The 13,162-nt window shown below is 41.2% G+C and overlaps 1 protein-coding gene across 1 annotated transcript in view; it reads right to left on the bottom strand.

Moving 5' to 3' along the window:
* MAP2K6 (mitogen-activated protein kinase kinase 6) overlaps window positions 1-11,091 on the bottom strand; it is a 98,161-nt gene extending 87,070 nt beyond the window's left edge. Inside the window, exon 1 of the mRNA XM_063293444.1 lies at window positions 10,747-11,091. Within this exon, the coding sequence (XP_063149514.1) occupies window positions 10,747-10,759 (13 nt within the window). The 5' untranslated portion in view covers window positions 10,760-11,091. The remainder of the gene's footprint in view (window positions 1-10,746) is intronic.
* Between the last annotated feature and the right edge of the window lie 2,071 nt (window positions 11,092-13,162).

Raw genomic sequence — 13,162 nt, forward strand, 5'->3', positions numbered from 1 at the left:
GAGCCCTTTCAACTAAAAAGATGTTGAATAAATAAATGATATACAATCCCATTTTATGTTATTCTGGAAATCCTCAAACTAATGTAAGCAGTTATATCTAAAACCATAGCATTAAAGCTTGAACATTAACAATACCTTGTCTTGTGTGAGCACTTATAATAAATCAAGTGTTGGTTATATATAAAGAAAGATTCAAGCAGTGATCAGAAATCCTAATAATGGTATACACACAGTAATCTCATGAAGGTCAAGCCTCTCCTGAATATAGTATTAGTTTAAGTTTGTTGTTGTTTATTCATTCAGTCACTTCAGACTCTTCGTGACTTCATGGACCAGCCCACGCCAGAGCTTCCTGTCGGTCGTCAACACCCCCAGCTCCCCCAGGGACGAGTCCGTCACCTCTAGAATATCATCCATCCACCTTGCCCTTGGTTGGCCCCTCTTCCTTTGGCCTTCCACTCTCCCTAGCATCAGCACCTTCTCCAGGGTGTCCTGCCTTCTCATTATGTGGCCAAAGTATTTCAGTTTTGCCTTTAATATCATTCCCTCAAGTGAGCAGACTGGCTTAATTTCCTGGAGGATGGACTGGTTTGATCTTCTTGCAGTCCAAGGCACTCTCAGAACTTTCCTCCAACACCACAGTTCCAAAGCATCGATCTTCCTTCTCTCAGCCTTCCTTATGGTCCAGCTCTCGCAGCCAGATGTTACTACGGGGAACACCATTGCTTTAACTATGCGGGCCTTTGTTGTCAGTGTGATGTCTCTGCTCTTAACTATTTTATCGAGATTTGTCATTGCTCTTCTCCCAAGGATTAAACGTCTTCTGATTTCCTGACTGCAGTCAGCATCTGCAGTAAACTTTGCACCTAGAAATACAAAGTCTTTCACTGCCTTTATGTTTTCTCCCTCTATTTGCCAGTTATCAATCAAGCTGGTTGCCATAATCTTGGGTTTTTTTGAGGTTTAGCTGCAAGCCAGCTTTTGCACTTTCTTCTTTCACCTTCATCATAAGGCTCCTCAGTTCCTCGTCGCTTTCAGCCATCAAACTGGTATCATCTGCATATCTGAGATTGTTAATGTTTCCTCCAGCGATTTTAACTCCAGCCTTGGATTCCTCAAGCCCAGCACGTCGCATGATGTGTTCTGCGTACAAGTTGAATAGGTAGGGTGAGAGTATACAGCCCTGCCGTACTCCTTTCCCAATCGTAAACCAGTCCGTTGTTCCGTGGTCTGTTCTTACTGTTGCTACTTGGTCGTTATACAGATTCCTCAGGAGGCAGACAAGTTTACTCGTTATCCCCATACCGCTAAGAACTTGCCACAATTTGTTATGGTCCACACAGTCAAAGGCTTTAGAATAGTCAATAAAACAGAAATGGATCTTTTTCTGAAATTCCGTGGCTTTTTCCATTATCCAGCGGATATTGGCAATTTGGTCCCTAGTTCCTCTGCCTTTTCTAAACCCAGCTTGTACATCTGGCAATTCTCGCTCCATGAATTGCTGAAGTCTACCTTGCAGGATCTTGAGGATTACTTTACTGGCATGTGAAATGAGTGCCACTGTTCTTACAGTACTAAAAACACTGAAGCCATAAACTATACATGTAATCAGTAGTAAACAGATTTTCATTCTTCCATAAATAAGTATCAGCAACTGAAGATATTTGATTTTCAAGTATTAGGTCTTATGTTGTATGCTCCTCCAAATCTTATTGGGTTTTGCATCCATGTTCCAAAAAAAAGTAAAAGTCATTACATCAAATGTCTAAGTTTAATATGCATATCTGTGCATACATCCTAGTATACTATTTAAAACATGCTTACTGTGGACTGTTAACAAAATCTGTACTTATGAAACAGAAGATAAAATAGATACGTAACTTTTGTGTGTTCCAATGATAAAGGATGCAGAAATCTTATCTGTATGTACTTAGACAATGCTGTCTCCTAAACGTCACCTGGACCAGCAGCAACCTGAGCCATAGGAAAGAGGATTTCCACAACCCTAGTGATATTGCAATCAATACAGGTATTCCTCATTTAGCGACCACAATTGGGACCTGCAATTCAGTCGTTAAGTGAAACCACACCTGTGCTTATGATCTTACTTCAGCTTTCCTTTGCTTTACAGACCTGCCTAGGTCATAAAGTTGTAAAGTTACTGCTTCAAGGTTGTCGTAACTTTTGTCACTAAATGAGGCAGTCATTAAATGAGGACTGCCTGTAACCTAAATGGCAGTTTGCATAACTATTATACATAAAATCAACAATGCACCAATTACACTAGTTTTTCCTCCACACTCTCATACCTATTTTGTGAACTGATCGTTCTCATCTCTTAGGGAAACATGTATTACCTTCATGGCTCAACTGACAATGAAAACCAGCCCCACTGTTGCATGACCATTCTCCCAGATATTCAACAAAGGGGCAGTTCTTTTTCCCAATATTTATTCAGTTTCAAAAATCATGCTTCAGTTACCTTAGCGTGGCAATTAACAAGAAAAGAGGCTGGGATAGAATCAGCTGAAATCCATGCCATAGATATAACTGTCATTATACTTTCTTCAATGCAACAGATGCTCAACTACAGTTGGTGGGTATTTTGCACTAGATTTCCCGCATTCCAATTCTCAAGTTAATTCCATATCGGAAACACATAATTCAGGCATCAAGATCTTAAAGGGTATTAACTTAGAAGCCACACAATACTGTACTAGGCTGGGGAGAAAAAAGGGTTGCTGCAATTTAAGCTTTCTTTTCCTTGCCCCTTACTCATTAAAAAGGGGGAAAATTAGGGATTCTAAAGGATCATGCTAGTAAGTATAAGCACATTGGGATGTATGTGTATATGTATCTACAGACATACTTTCTTCACCATGCCATCTGTTTATTTATACAGTATTAAGTGATTTATCAAGTTGCCTTTGCAGGGTCTGTGACTAATCAGGATAGTTTACAAGAATAAGCTGCAGGTAAAACACAGTAATCAAGTTCCAATCAAAACAGAGATCACAGATCAATCATACTAAACCAACCAAAACCTGCCAGAAGAAAAACTGAGAAGGCACACCAATATTCAGTGACTGGCAGTAGCACCTGGCTAGTGTTGTCCCAGTTAGGAAGATAAACTGATCTGGGCCTGGTTAATACTTTGATGGGAGACCTCCAAGGCAAAGGGCTAAACTAGGAAGTAAAAAACAGAAAAACCCCAGAAGAAAGCAACATCAGCCACTTCCATATTGTTGCTGAGAATGCTCCATGAAAATATCCATGAAGCCATCAGAAATGGAACCTGACTCAAAAATCTCATTTCTCATTCTTCTCAACTCCATCCTAGCAGAAAGGTCTTTCCTTCTACTGTTAGGGGTAGAAGGGAAGATGCAAGGAAGGAGATCATTCCTCAGATATCCAAGCCATTTCACGTTTGAAAAATTAAGAACATGAATTGCACTACTGTACGCTGACCCACATCCTTACTGCTGTACTCCCATAACCCCATGACAATGAACTCCATTACTCTAAGACAAAGCTGATGTACTTAAAGCATGTGTTTTCATAGGCACCACTGACTTCCTCAGGACAAGTACAAGTAACACATCGATCTCAGTGGATTGATTGGTTCCACCTGGAGGAAGTGAAAGAACCCAACACTTTCAAGGAGACCCGGAGGCCAACTAGGAGCCAATGCAACATCTACCACACCAGCTCTGGCTCTCACTTGCCAGGACGTAAGCTGCAACGTTCTCACTGACTACAGGTTCTGGGTGGCCTTCAAAGTCAGCCCCAGGTAAAGCATATGGCAGTTATAGAAGAAATGGCGAAAGGAACGACTGACACACCACCAACTTCTATGGGAAAGACAAGACAGAAAATTTAATAAACCAACAAAATGTATACCATCATAGTTTCTTCAATAAAATGGGAAATGAAAAACTAGCCCATGGTTTAATTCCAAGAGTGGGTTTTTTTTTCCAGTACAGAATTTACTATAGCCCACCTCTGCTTTCCTTTAAGGGACTTTCCTCACCCACTCAACTAAGACTTAATTAGCCAAAAAGGGCAGGGAGCAAGTGTACAAGTAGCCGAAATCTGACCACAAAGCATCTTGACCACTTTGCACAAATTGAAAAACTTCTATCACAAGCAGGCTGCCATACAGCCAAAATATACAGCAGCATGAAAACAACTAGTTACGATACCAAGAAAATACCACTACCAAAGAGGCAACTATATCATATATCTCAGCGATAGCCAAAGAGTCTGTGTTCACTGGACAAGAGGAAGGATTTATGTATCCTCTAAATGACATTTAAGCTTATAGATTTCTGTTTTGCTTTGGAAGTCTGAAAGCCAGTTCCAGAGTGAAACCGCAGGAGTATTCAAACAGGGAGGCCCTTCTCTGTATTTAGGGTTGTCAAAGGGAGAAAAATACTTATTTTAGTTAGTCAAGAAACTTTATTTACCAGGTAAAGACATGTGTTTTTTTCTACCTGGTATGCACAGGGTACCCCTTCAATCCCCCAATATCCCCATTCCTTTGAAATGCCATTGGTGAAAATGGGTGGATGCTCTGGGAAGAGACTCTATGCAAGCTGGAGGTGGAAAGGGCTCTGCACTTGCACGTAACAAGCAGTCACATTTTCCATTGCAGCAGAGATAATTTTGGGTCCTGGCCTTGGTTATGCTCTTTACCTGAAAATAATTATCAGTGACTTATTTCAGCTAAGTACTAATTTGCAAGCACCCAGAACTAATTATCCTTTGGTAAAACAACAGAATTTGTATTACTTCAGTATTTATCCTTTTTACCAGCTCTGTAAATAGTAATTCACATTGCATTACACCAGCAACATGACTGAGATCACACATAAAACAAATCAAATATGGTCACTGCCAACTTCTTCAGACAGAGGAAGCCAAGATTTGTCAAGTGTCCCTTGTGTTGTCCTCAGGCCCTGTGGCTCAGAAGAGGTCAAATACCTGTGGAATTTCATTCTGAAGAGGTCCAATTTCAACAAGCTTTCAAGAAAAATTGAGACAGTCTGTGAATTGCTCTACAGCAATACATTCAAAGGGCTGTTCACTAAAAAGATTTAACTCATCTGCTCAGAGAGTACAAGCCCAAACACTCTCTCTAATTCTTGTGCTGCATTCAACTAATAAGTTAGGCACAAGACAGGGCACAGGACTTGCACAGTCAATTAGCAGAAGTCATGCATACGATTTCTCATGAAGATTTCTTTGGAACAACACCATGGAGATTTATTCCAAATAAGCCTCTTTAAACAGAATCAAAGAGTACAGGTAAGTTCTCACATTGAGACAGCTGCAGATAGGACGAGGCTATCCAAAGGTCAAAACAACAGGAAGAAAGATACTAACTGGGTTCACAGCATACTAAGCCATAAAGCTGGTTGGTTGATTTGGGATGAACCTAGCCACTGCAATGTGTAAACCATGATTTATGGCTTAGCATGTAGTGTGAAACCAGCAAACTGTGGCTTACCAATAGAACTTAGTAAACTAATACTTTATATGTGCCTCAGCCATTGTCTGAAGCGGTACCCCATAAATTAACTTCCTTGTGATTTAAGGGATTGCAAAGCCTCCAGATGGGCCAACTAGAATGTATCCTAGTAGAACCCAAATTCATAACATACTTCTCCATGCAATACTATATTCAGGCTCAGTCAAGAAGAATCAGGGTAGTTCACAATTATAGATGCATACACAGTTTAAACAAGTGTGTCAACTAATTCAAAACACACCTAGCACTGGTTCAGGTATTTATCTTCTTCACTCTTCACTGAACCTACATCACTTGGAAAAAACTAGTTGAGCTGATCCTGAGAAGGCATGAAAGTTGTATCTATAGCAACCTTTCCCAACCAATCACTTCCCAGATGCACTGCACTGCAGTTCCCAGAATCCTGAAATAGCATCATGTTGTCCAATGTCCAGCAATGAATGAATAGTGGGGACATATGAGAATTGTGGAAGCACATCAATGGAACAAAACTTCTCTTTTTGAAGTGTTAAAGCAGCTGCACCCTTTGCAAAGTTCACAGTTCCTTCAAAGTTGTCTCCAGTTTTCTACACACACACGTATACATACACACACACATGTACATGCACCTCCACTGGGGTCACAAGCAAAGTAAAGCATAGACAACCTTCAAAGCAGCTGTGCAAGTCTATTAGAGAATGAAGCTACTTTAATGCACCAATGTTTGCACCAATGTGCTTTGTATGGCATGCATTCATATTCTATTCACAGCCCTATTGTGAAATATTCACAGCCTATTGTGAATTTTTGGCAATCCAATTACTTCTTCATTGTTAACACAGTCTTCAAATAACCAAAAGCAATGTCTATACATATGGACATCACAAAATCAAATTGACTATATTACTGGTAGAAAAAGGTGGAATAGCTCAGTTATACTGTAACAGCAAAATGTGGTCAGTGACTGATTTGAGGAACAAATCACAAATTGCAACTTCCAAGTTAAGCTAAAGTGGAAGTAGAAAGCCAACCAGTTTCCACAGTATGGACTTGAGCATATTCCCACCATCTTCAAGGAGAACATCAGGAAACACTTTGCCTGAACCTTATCGATCAGGAACCAGAGAAACTGTGGAATTTAAAGAACTTTGTTAAGGATGAATATGAAAGGAGACTGCCAAAGATCAAGAAACAGAAGAAAACGAATTGGATGTCAGAACAAACCATGGTAATCGCCAAGAAAACAAGAGAAGCCAAAGCCAAGAAACACAAAGACGTTGCAGTGTCCCACGGTCACATAATCGCTATTTGAGACCTTCACTGCCAGCTTCCCACAAGCAAAGTCAATGAGGAAGCCAGTAGGAGGTCGCAAATGATGACTTTTTGACGTTGCACTTAACGACAGTGCAGGATTCACTTAATGATGGCAACCAGAAGTACCCAAACTGCCATCGCTAAGCAACATGGTCATATGACATCGCACTGTACAACCGCATTGCTTAGCGACAGAAATTCCAGTTCCAATTATGGTAGTTAAGTGAGGACTATCTGTAGTATTACAACAACTCTAAAGACGTCAAAGATGTCAACAGTCATGGAAAAACAAGGAAGGTCTTCCAAAAGACCTCCTAACTCAGAAGATTCCAAGCTTAGATTGGTATGCTAAAAGACGCCAAAGGACACATAATAACTAATTCAAATAAGTCAAACGATGGAAATAGAACAGTAAAGATATCAACATTCAAGGGACCTTAGAAGATATTCCCTACTTACAAGAATCTCTAGCACTAGAAGATGAAGTTTTAACAGCACTCTAGTTATTACCAAGTCAGAAGGCTATAGGAACTGATGGGATATCCACAGAAATATAGTTAGCAATAGAAAAGTTGGATTTTGATAGGAATAGAAACAGGATGGAAAGAGAGGGTATGATGCTTTCAAACTTAAGTGTTGGAGAAAACTCCTGAGACTACAAATCAAATCAACTCAGAGTTCTCACTCGAGACACCAATGACCAGGCTCAAATTATCAAACTTCAGACACATTATGCAAATGCCTAGCTCTCTTGAGAAGTCTGGGAATGCTGGGAAAGGTGGAAGGAAAAAGAAGACAACCACCAGCAAGATGACTGAATTCAACTACTGGAGCAATGGATGCACCATTATAAAACCTGAAGGACCAGGGTGGGGACAGATCCTCCTGGAGAAAAGCTATCTATAACAGGGTTCTCCAAAGTAATCAATATTGACACCCAAGGGTTGATGGGACTATCCAAGGGGTTGATGTTGTCATTGCTGATGATATTATTCATAGTACTATTAGTTAAAGTAGCATTTATTAAATTATTTTCATATAATAGATGTTTGGGGGTTAATGAACAATCTGAAACTGCATGAAGGTGTTGACAAGTTGAAGAGTTTGGGGACCCCTGAATGTGGTCACTAAGACTTGACATTGACTTGATGGCACATAATCAATCAACCAGTCACTTGTAAACTACCTAAATGATTGATGGAAAACAGCACCACTGAAGTCAATGTTACTGCTAGTTGGAGGCCACCCAGAACTGGTTCTTCATGCCAACTCTGCACATGGCATACCACATGGGTGAATTCTTATTCGGTAATCTGTCTCCAACCTTCTGCCAAATCTTCCTGAAATGAGAACAAAATGGCACAGAGACCCACGATAAGGAAGGAGCCAAACTGCATGTCCAGCTGGCATACCTAAAGTACGTATTACTTGAAGCAATCCATAGATTTTCTAAAACAACTCTGCATTATGAGAGTAAAAGAGGCATTGGAACATCATGTAATTAGTGCTGATAGGATAGGATGGCAGGACACAGAATAAAGGAAGATCAAGCCACAGTTAGGGTTACTGGTACTGTAATTAAATTTTCTCCATATAGATCTAGGCCAACCATTTCTGCCAATGAAAATAAAGTTGTGGACTAAAGTAAATTCCACAATATTGACCTCAAAGGATAAACAAAATGCAACCACAACTTCACTAATAAATCTTCTTGGGAAGTGTGACACCCACTGCAGTTTATGGAATTCTGACTGTATGTGTTATTATTTTTGGGTGGCAAGGTTTATATTCTTTTTTACTTTTTAATCAACCACTTTTAGAAAATTACAGAGCAGCTGCCAAGCTGTTTTCCTTTTTAAAATATTATGTTCTTCAGAACACTTCAAATGCTCACATTTTCACAAAAGCCTAGTCTTTCCTTTTGAAAAATAAGGCCTGAGAAAATTTCACTGTACTTTACTTACATTAATCCTTTATTAAAGTTGTAATTCTTTTCTCTCTAGCTAACCGCTGATTGTAAGATCTTTGGGGCAGGGATTTGTCTTTAGCTCGTGTTATTCTGTAAGGTTCCATGTACACAGATGGTGCTAAGCAAACAACAGAAAACAGTAAATCATCTCATAACCAGCGTGTAGCTTTTAAAAAGTATTCTCTGCTGCTTTATGGTGACACACTTCCTGTTCTCAGCACAATCACGGTTGCACCTATCTCTTTAAAAAGGCAGGGAATCGGGGATGTTAATTTGCATTCTAGAAGTTGAGAAACCCTGCTCTACACAGTTGCCATCCTGCCTCTTTGAAAATGCTATATTACACATTAAATATATGAGAAAGCTGAAATTGGATGAGGCTGGGAAGAATTCAAAGATGAGACTGTCCAAAGCAATCCTTCTTCCCAGAAATCTAGAGGCAGACAGGCAAAAAGACTAGTTTGTGCTCGGTGGTAAATGAAGGTGGAGAAAAAGTAAAATATTAAAAATAAATAAATAAAAATCACCACATCTCTCCTTCAGCCCTCATCAGTTTTTCCAAGGGTTTGGAGAGAGGGAGAAAGAGTTACCCATCCGCCTCCATGTATCAAAGGACGGATACCCTTCTTGGCTATTAACTAAATCAACACGTTGGATGAAAAAGCCCGAACCAATGCCATATTCGGCGCAGGCATCCTTACAGGATGGCCATAAGGGCCGGGCTGAGAGCTTCTATAGCACTAAACCTCCATTTGGCTGGGAGAGATCACTGCAGCAAATGGGGAATAAATTATGCAATTCAGCCGTCAGAAAACGCAGCAACGTATGTGCTGTCGTGTGTGTGTGTGTGTGTGCGTGCGAGAGCGAAAAGGGAGAACAGAGCTTGGCGACCACCTTTTTCCTTTCCAAGCAGCAATCGCGACTCCTGTCTCTGCTCGTCTCGCTTACCCACCGAGAAGCTCTCACAAGTGGCCTTTCGAAGTCCATCCCGCAGCCCACGTCCCGGATCCACTCTCCCCCAAGACGCAGCCAGAAAACTCCAAGAACATAACCCCCAGCCGAGAGGTGCCCCCACCCAGTTCAAAGGACAACAGCTCCTATGTTCAGCGAATCCTCCCTAAAGTTTGAATGGGACACGGCAAGCCGCACTTCCTTCTTAATCTGTGTCAAATACAAGTTTTCCATTTATCCCAATCTTTAAATACACTCTCATCTAAGAATAACATAAAACTCTCTGCTCTGCCCTCACCTATACACACACGATAAATCCGTATTCCAAAGTAAGATCATGAGAGCCCCCTTTGCGCAACTTTCTCAAATCTAGTCTTTGCAATACGCACACTACTTGCGACGGGGGGAGGGAGCGAAGTCTGTGGAAAATGAGCTCAGCATTGGGCATCAGAACAATACTTTCCCATAGAAACAGAGACTTATATTTAATTCTTAGTAACTCCGCTCAAGTTTCACCTTCCATTTCCTCCGGAGATTGAAAACGCACGCAAGGCTTTATTTAAATCAGCACCGAAAATTGTCTGCAGATTTATCTGCATTGGCCTTAAGGGGGAAAGAAAAAAGGGCACAGCTGCTCATGCATAAGCTTTTCAAAACCCTTTATCAATGTGGACTGCAAAAGGCAAGGGGGAAAAAAAACTCAGGAATCCCAGCAAAAGAATGCAAATAACGTCAATGCACAGCTAAACTGCAAGCCCTGCCTTACAGGAACTGTGTGTGTGTGCGTGCGCGCCGCGCGCCCGAGTATGTGCGCGCGTGTGTGTGTGTGTGTGTTTCTGTGCCTGCAAAAAGCACACAGACACTAAACAGGAAATGCAACTTAGAGCTATTCAGCGCCTCAAACTTCAAAATGCAATGGTATCCCGCAAATGGCATGCATGCAATTCCAAAATGCATGAACGACTTTTTGCATATCTGCAAATAACACAAGTCCGAGCCTTACCTCTCTGAGACATTTTCCCCTCTGCTTTGATGGGGGAGGGGAACACAAAAGACTTTGCCTTCTGTAGCTAGTTTTGCAACAAAGATGCAAACTGCAAGCGCTCAATCTTCATGCAACTGGAGTTTTTCTTACTTCCAACAGCAGATTTCCTCGCAGAGGAAGGAGCTGCAATTGCACGCCTTGCAAAACAGATTGCAAAGTGGGTTTTCTCCCGCTATTGCAATGGGAAGGAAAGCTGTGCTGCACCTACATGATGGGCCAGGACTGGCAGCTAAAAGCTCCAAACTTGGATCCGAGTGTCTTAGTGCGCAGACGTCCTTTGCACGACCAGCGCATTGATTTCTGGGTAATGTAGTTCCTCCGAATAGTCACTCGTGGGTGTCCCTTAAAAAGACTGTTGGCTTCATAGTCAAGGAGGCGTATAAAAAGATGTGCAGAGGAGACATCTACTTGGAGGCAGGCCATAGATTTGGCTGAATGATTTGATCTCCGCGATAACTGTGAAGGGAAACGGCGGCTCACGGTCTTCTGCTCTGTAATCCAACGGCTGATAAAGAGGCAGCGTTGGGAGCAGATGTAGCCAGCAACTACGTTGCAAGACCTCCTATCTCGCAGTTGGCAGTTTCATAAAAGGAGACGAGTTGCCATGCTGGAAGGAAGAGACCGCGGCACGTTGCCTTGGACAGCCGGCTGTCCTGCCTCCGCCAGCGGCGAATCCCCATGCGTGATCATTCCTACGACGGGATGTTGCCGAACGCTCTTCCTGCCGCAGCTCCCATAGGTAAAGGAACATGGCAGAACTCTGGCTGTCTTGAAGAAACATTCAACCAAGATGTAGTAGCATGTTAAGTTTACGCACTGATTGCGTCGTAGATTTCCGCGGATTCCAGCCCATTTCATATTGCTGTGGAGGATGGCTCATGTGGCTATTCATAACTTTGAGTTTTCTTCATACTTCCATATTTGTTTTTAATACCGTAATCACGGTTCTCAATGTGACTAACGGTGTAACACCCCTTCTAAATTGCCAAGAATATTTCTTATAGTACTGTATACTGAAAATCTAAAATTAACAGGTAGATGGTATTGTTTTACACGTTTAAGGGAATAGGGTTGTTTTAGAAGAACAATCATCACTGGTGATTTGATGACCGGTGGTAGAATTTAAGAGTGGTATTTTGCTGCAATTTATTCTGCTTGAGAATGTAACTACGGTAACCATCCCCAACTTGGTGGCCATCAAATACATTAGATTACAATTCCCCTGTTACCCAGAAACCAGTCTGCTGATTGAGAATGATGAAGACATCTGGATGGTATTGGTCTGGAGAAATTGGAGCCAATGGACTCACTGGTATCTTAATTGTTATGATTTAAAACATCAGTCCAGTCATTGTATAATTTCCAGTCTTGAATTGATTTAAATTAATCCAAGAACCTATTAAGAGGTTGGGACCTAGTATTGCATATTGATAGGAAGATAGAATTTTGCTTCCGGAGTTTAGTATAATGGTAAAGGGGTAGAATTTTGCATCTTGGAATCAGATTGCTGCACTCAGGCAGAGCCCAGCAGTCAAATGGTAGAATCTTACGTGGTGACTGCTATTAAAACGTTCTTGATAAGTAGGGAAGCCAACAGTTGAAGATGTCTGATATATTGATATCCTATACATATGCAGCATATAAAATTCCTTTAAAGGCAGTCCAGAAGATACTGAAGTTGAGGCTCTAGTCCAGCCTTTCTGAACCTTCAGATATGTTGGACTATAACTTGCATAATTGCTAACCACCATTTCTCTCATTTATTATGTTTGCCTACAGCTGGAGCAATTAAATGGTTCACAATGTATATAATTTTAAACCAAGTATGCCATGTAAACAAGACGTCAAAGAACAATCTGCAGCAATAAAATAAACAAATACGAATAATAGTAGCAATCAGATCAAAGCAACTCTGAATTCCAAACTCCAAAAGCCACATGAAGGAGTTCATATTTGGCAGCCCAACACATAGATAACCTGGCCAGGGCCCCCTGGACTTCACAGGAGCAGGCTGTTCCATGAGCTGAGGGCAATCAGAGATAAGAGTCTCACTTCCTATGGCCACAAAAGGGTATGGGCACAGAATGGGTTGATTCTACCTGGAGAAGGCAGCCCTTCCTTTTTCAAACTAAACCTGATGTCAAAAAAAAGCCCACAAAACAGATCTGCAAAGTGGGAAATCTGCCTGATAAAGCAGGAAGGCTGTTCCACTTTACCGGGTAGGAACCCAGATCTGATCAGATACAGGATGTTCTAGTATTCCGTACATGCACTAGACTTGGGAGAGGGTTTGATGCCGAGTTAGCATCTCAGCATTTTTTCACTCTCTGTTCATAGGACCAAGTTTATAATCCCCAATTACGCTTATTACTTT

Source organism: Candoia aspera, chromosome 2 (assembly GCF_035149785.1).
Source record: "Candoia aspera isolate rCanAsp1 chromosome 2, rCanAsp1.hap2, whole genome shotgun sequence".
NCBI lineage: Eukaryota > Metazoa > Chordata > Lepidosauria > Squamata > Boidae > Candoia > Candoia aspera.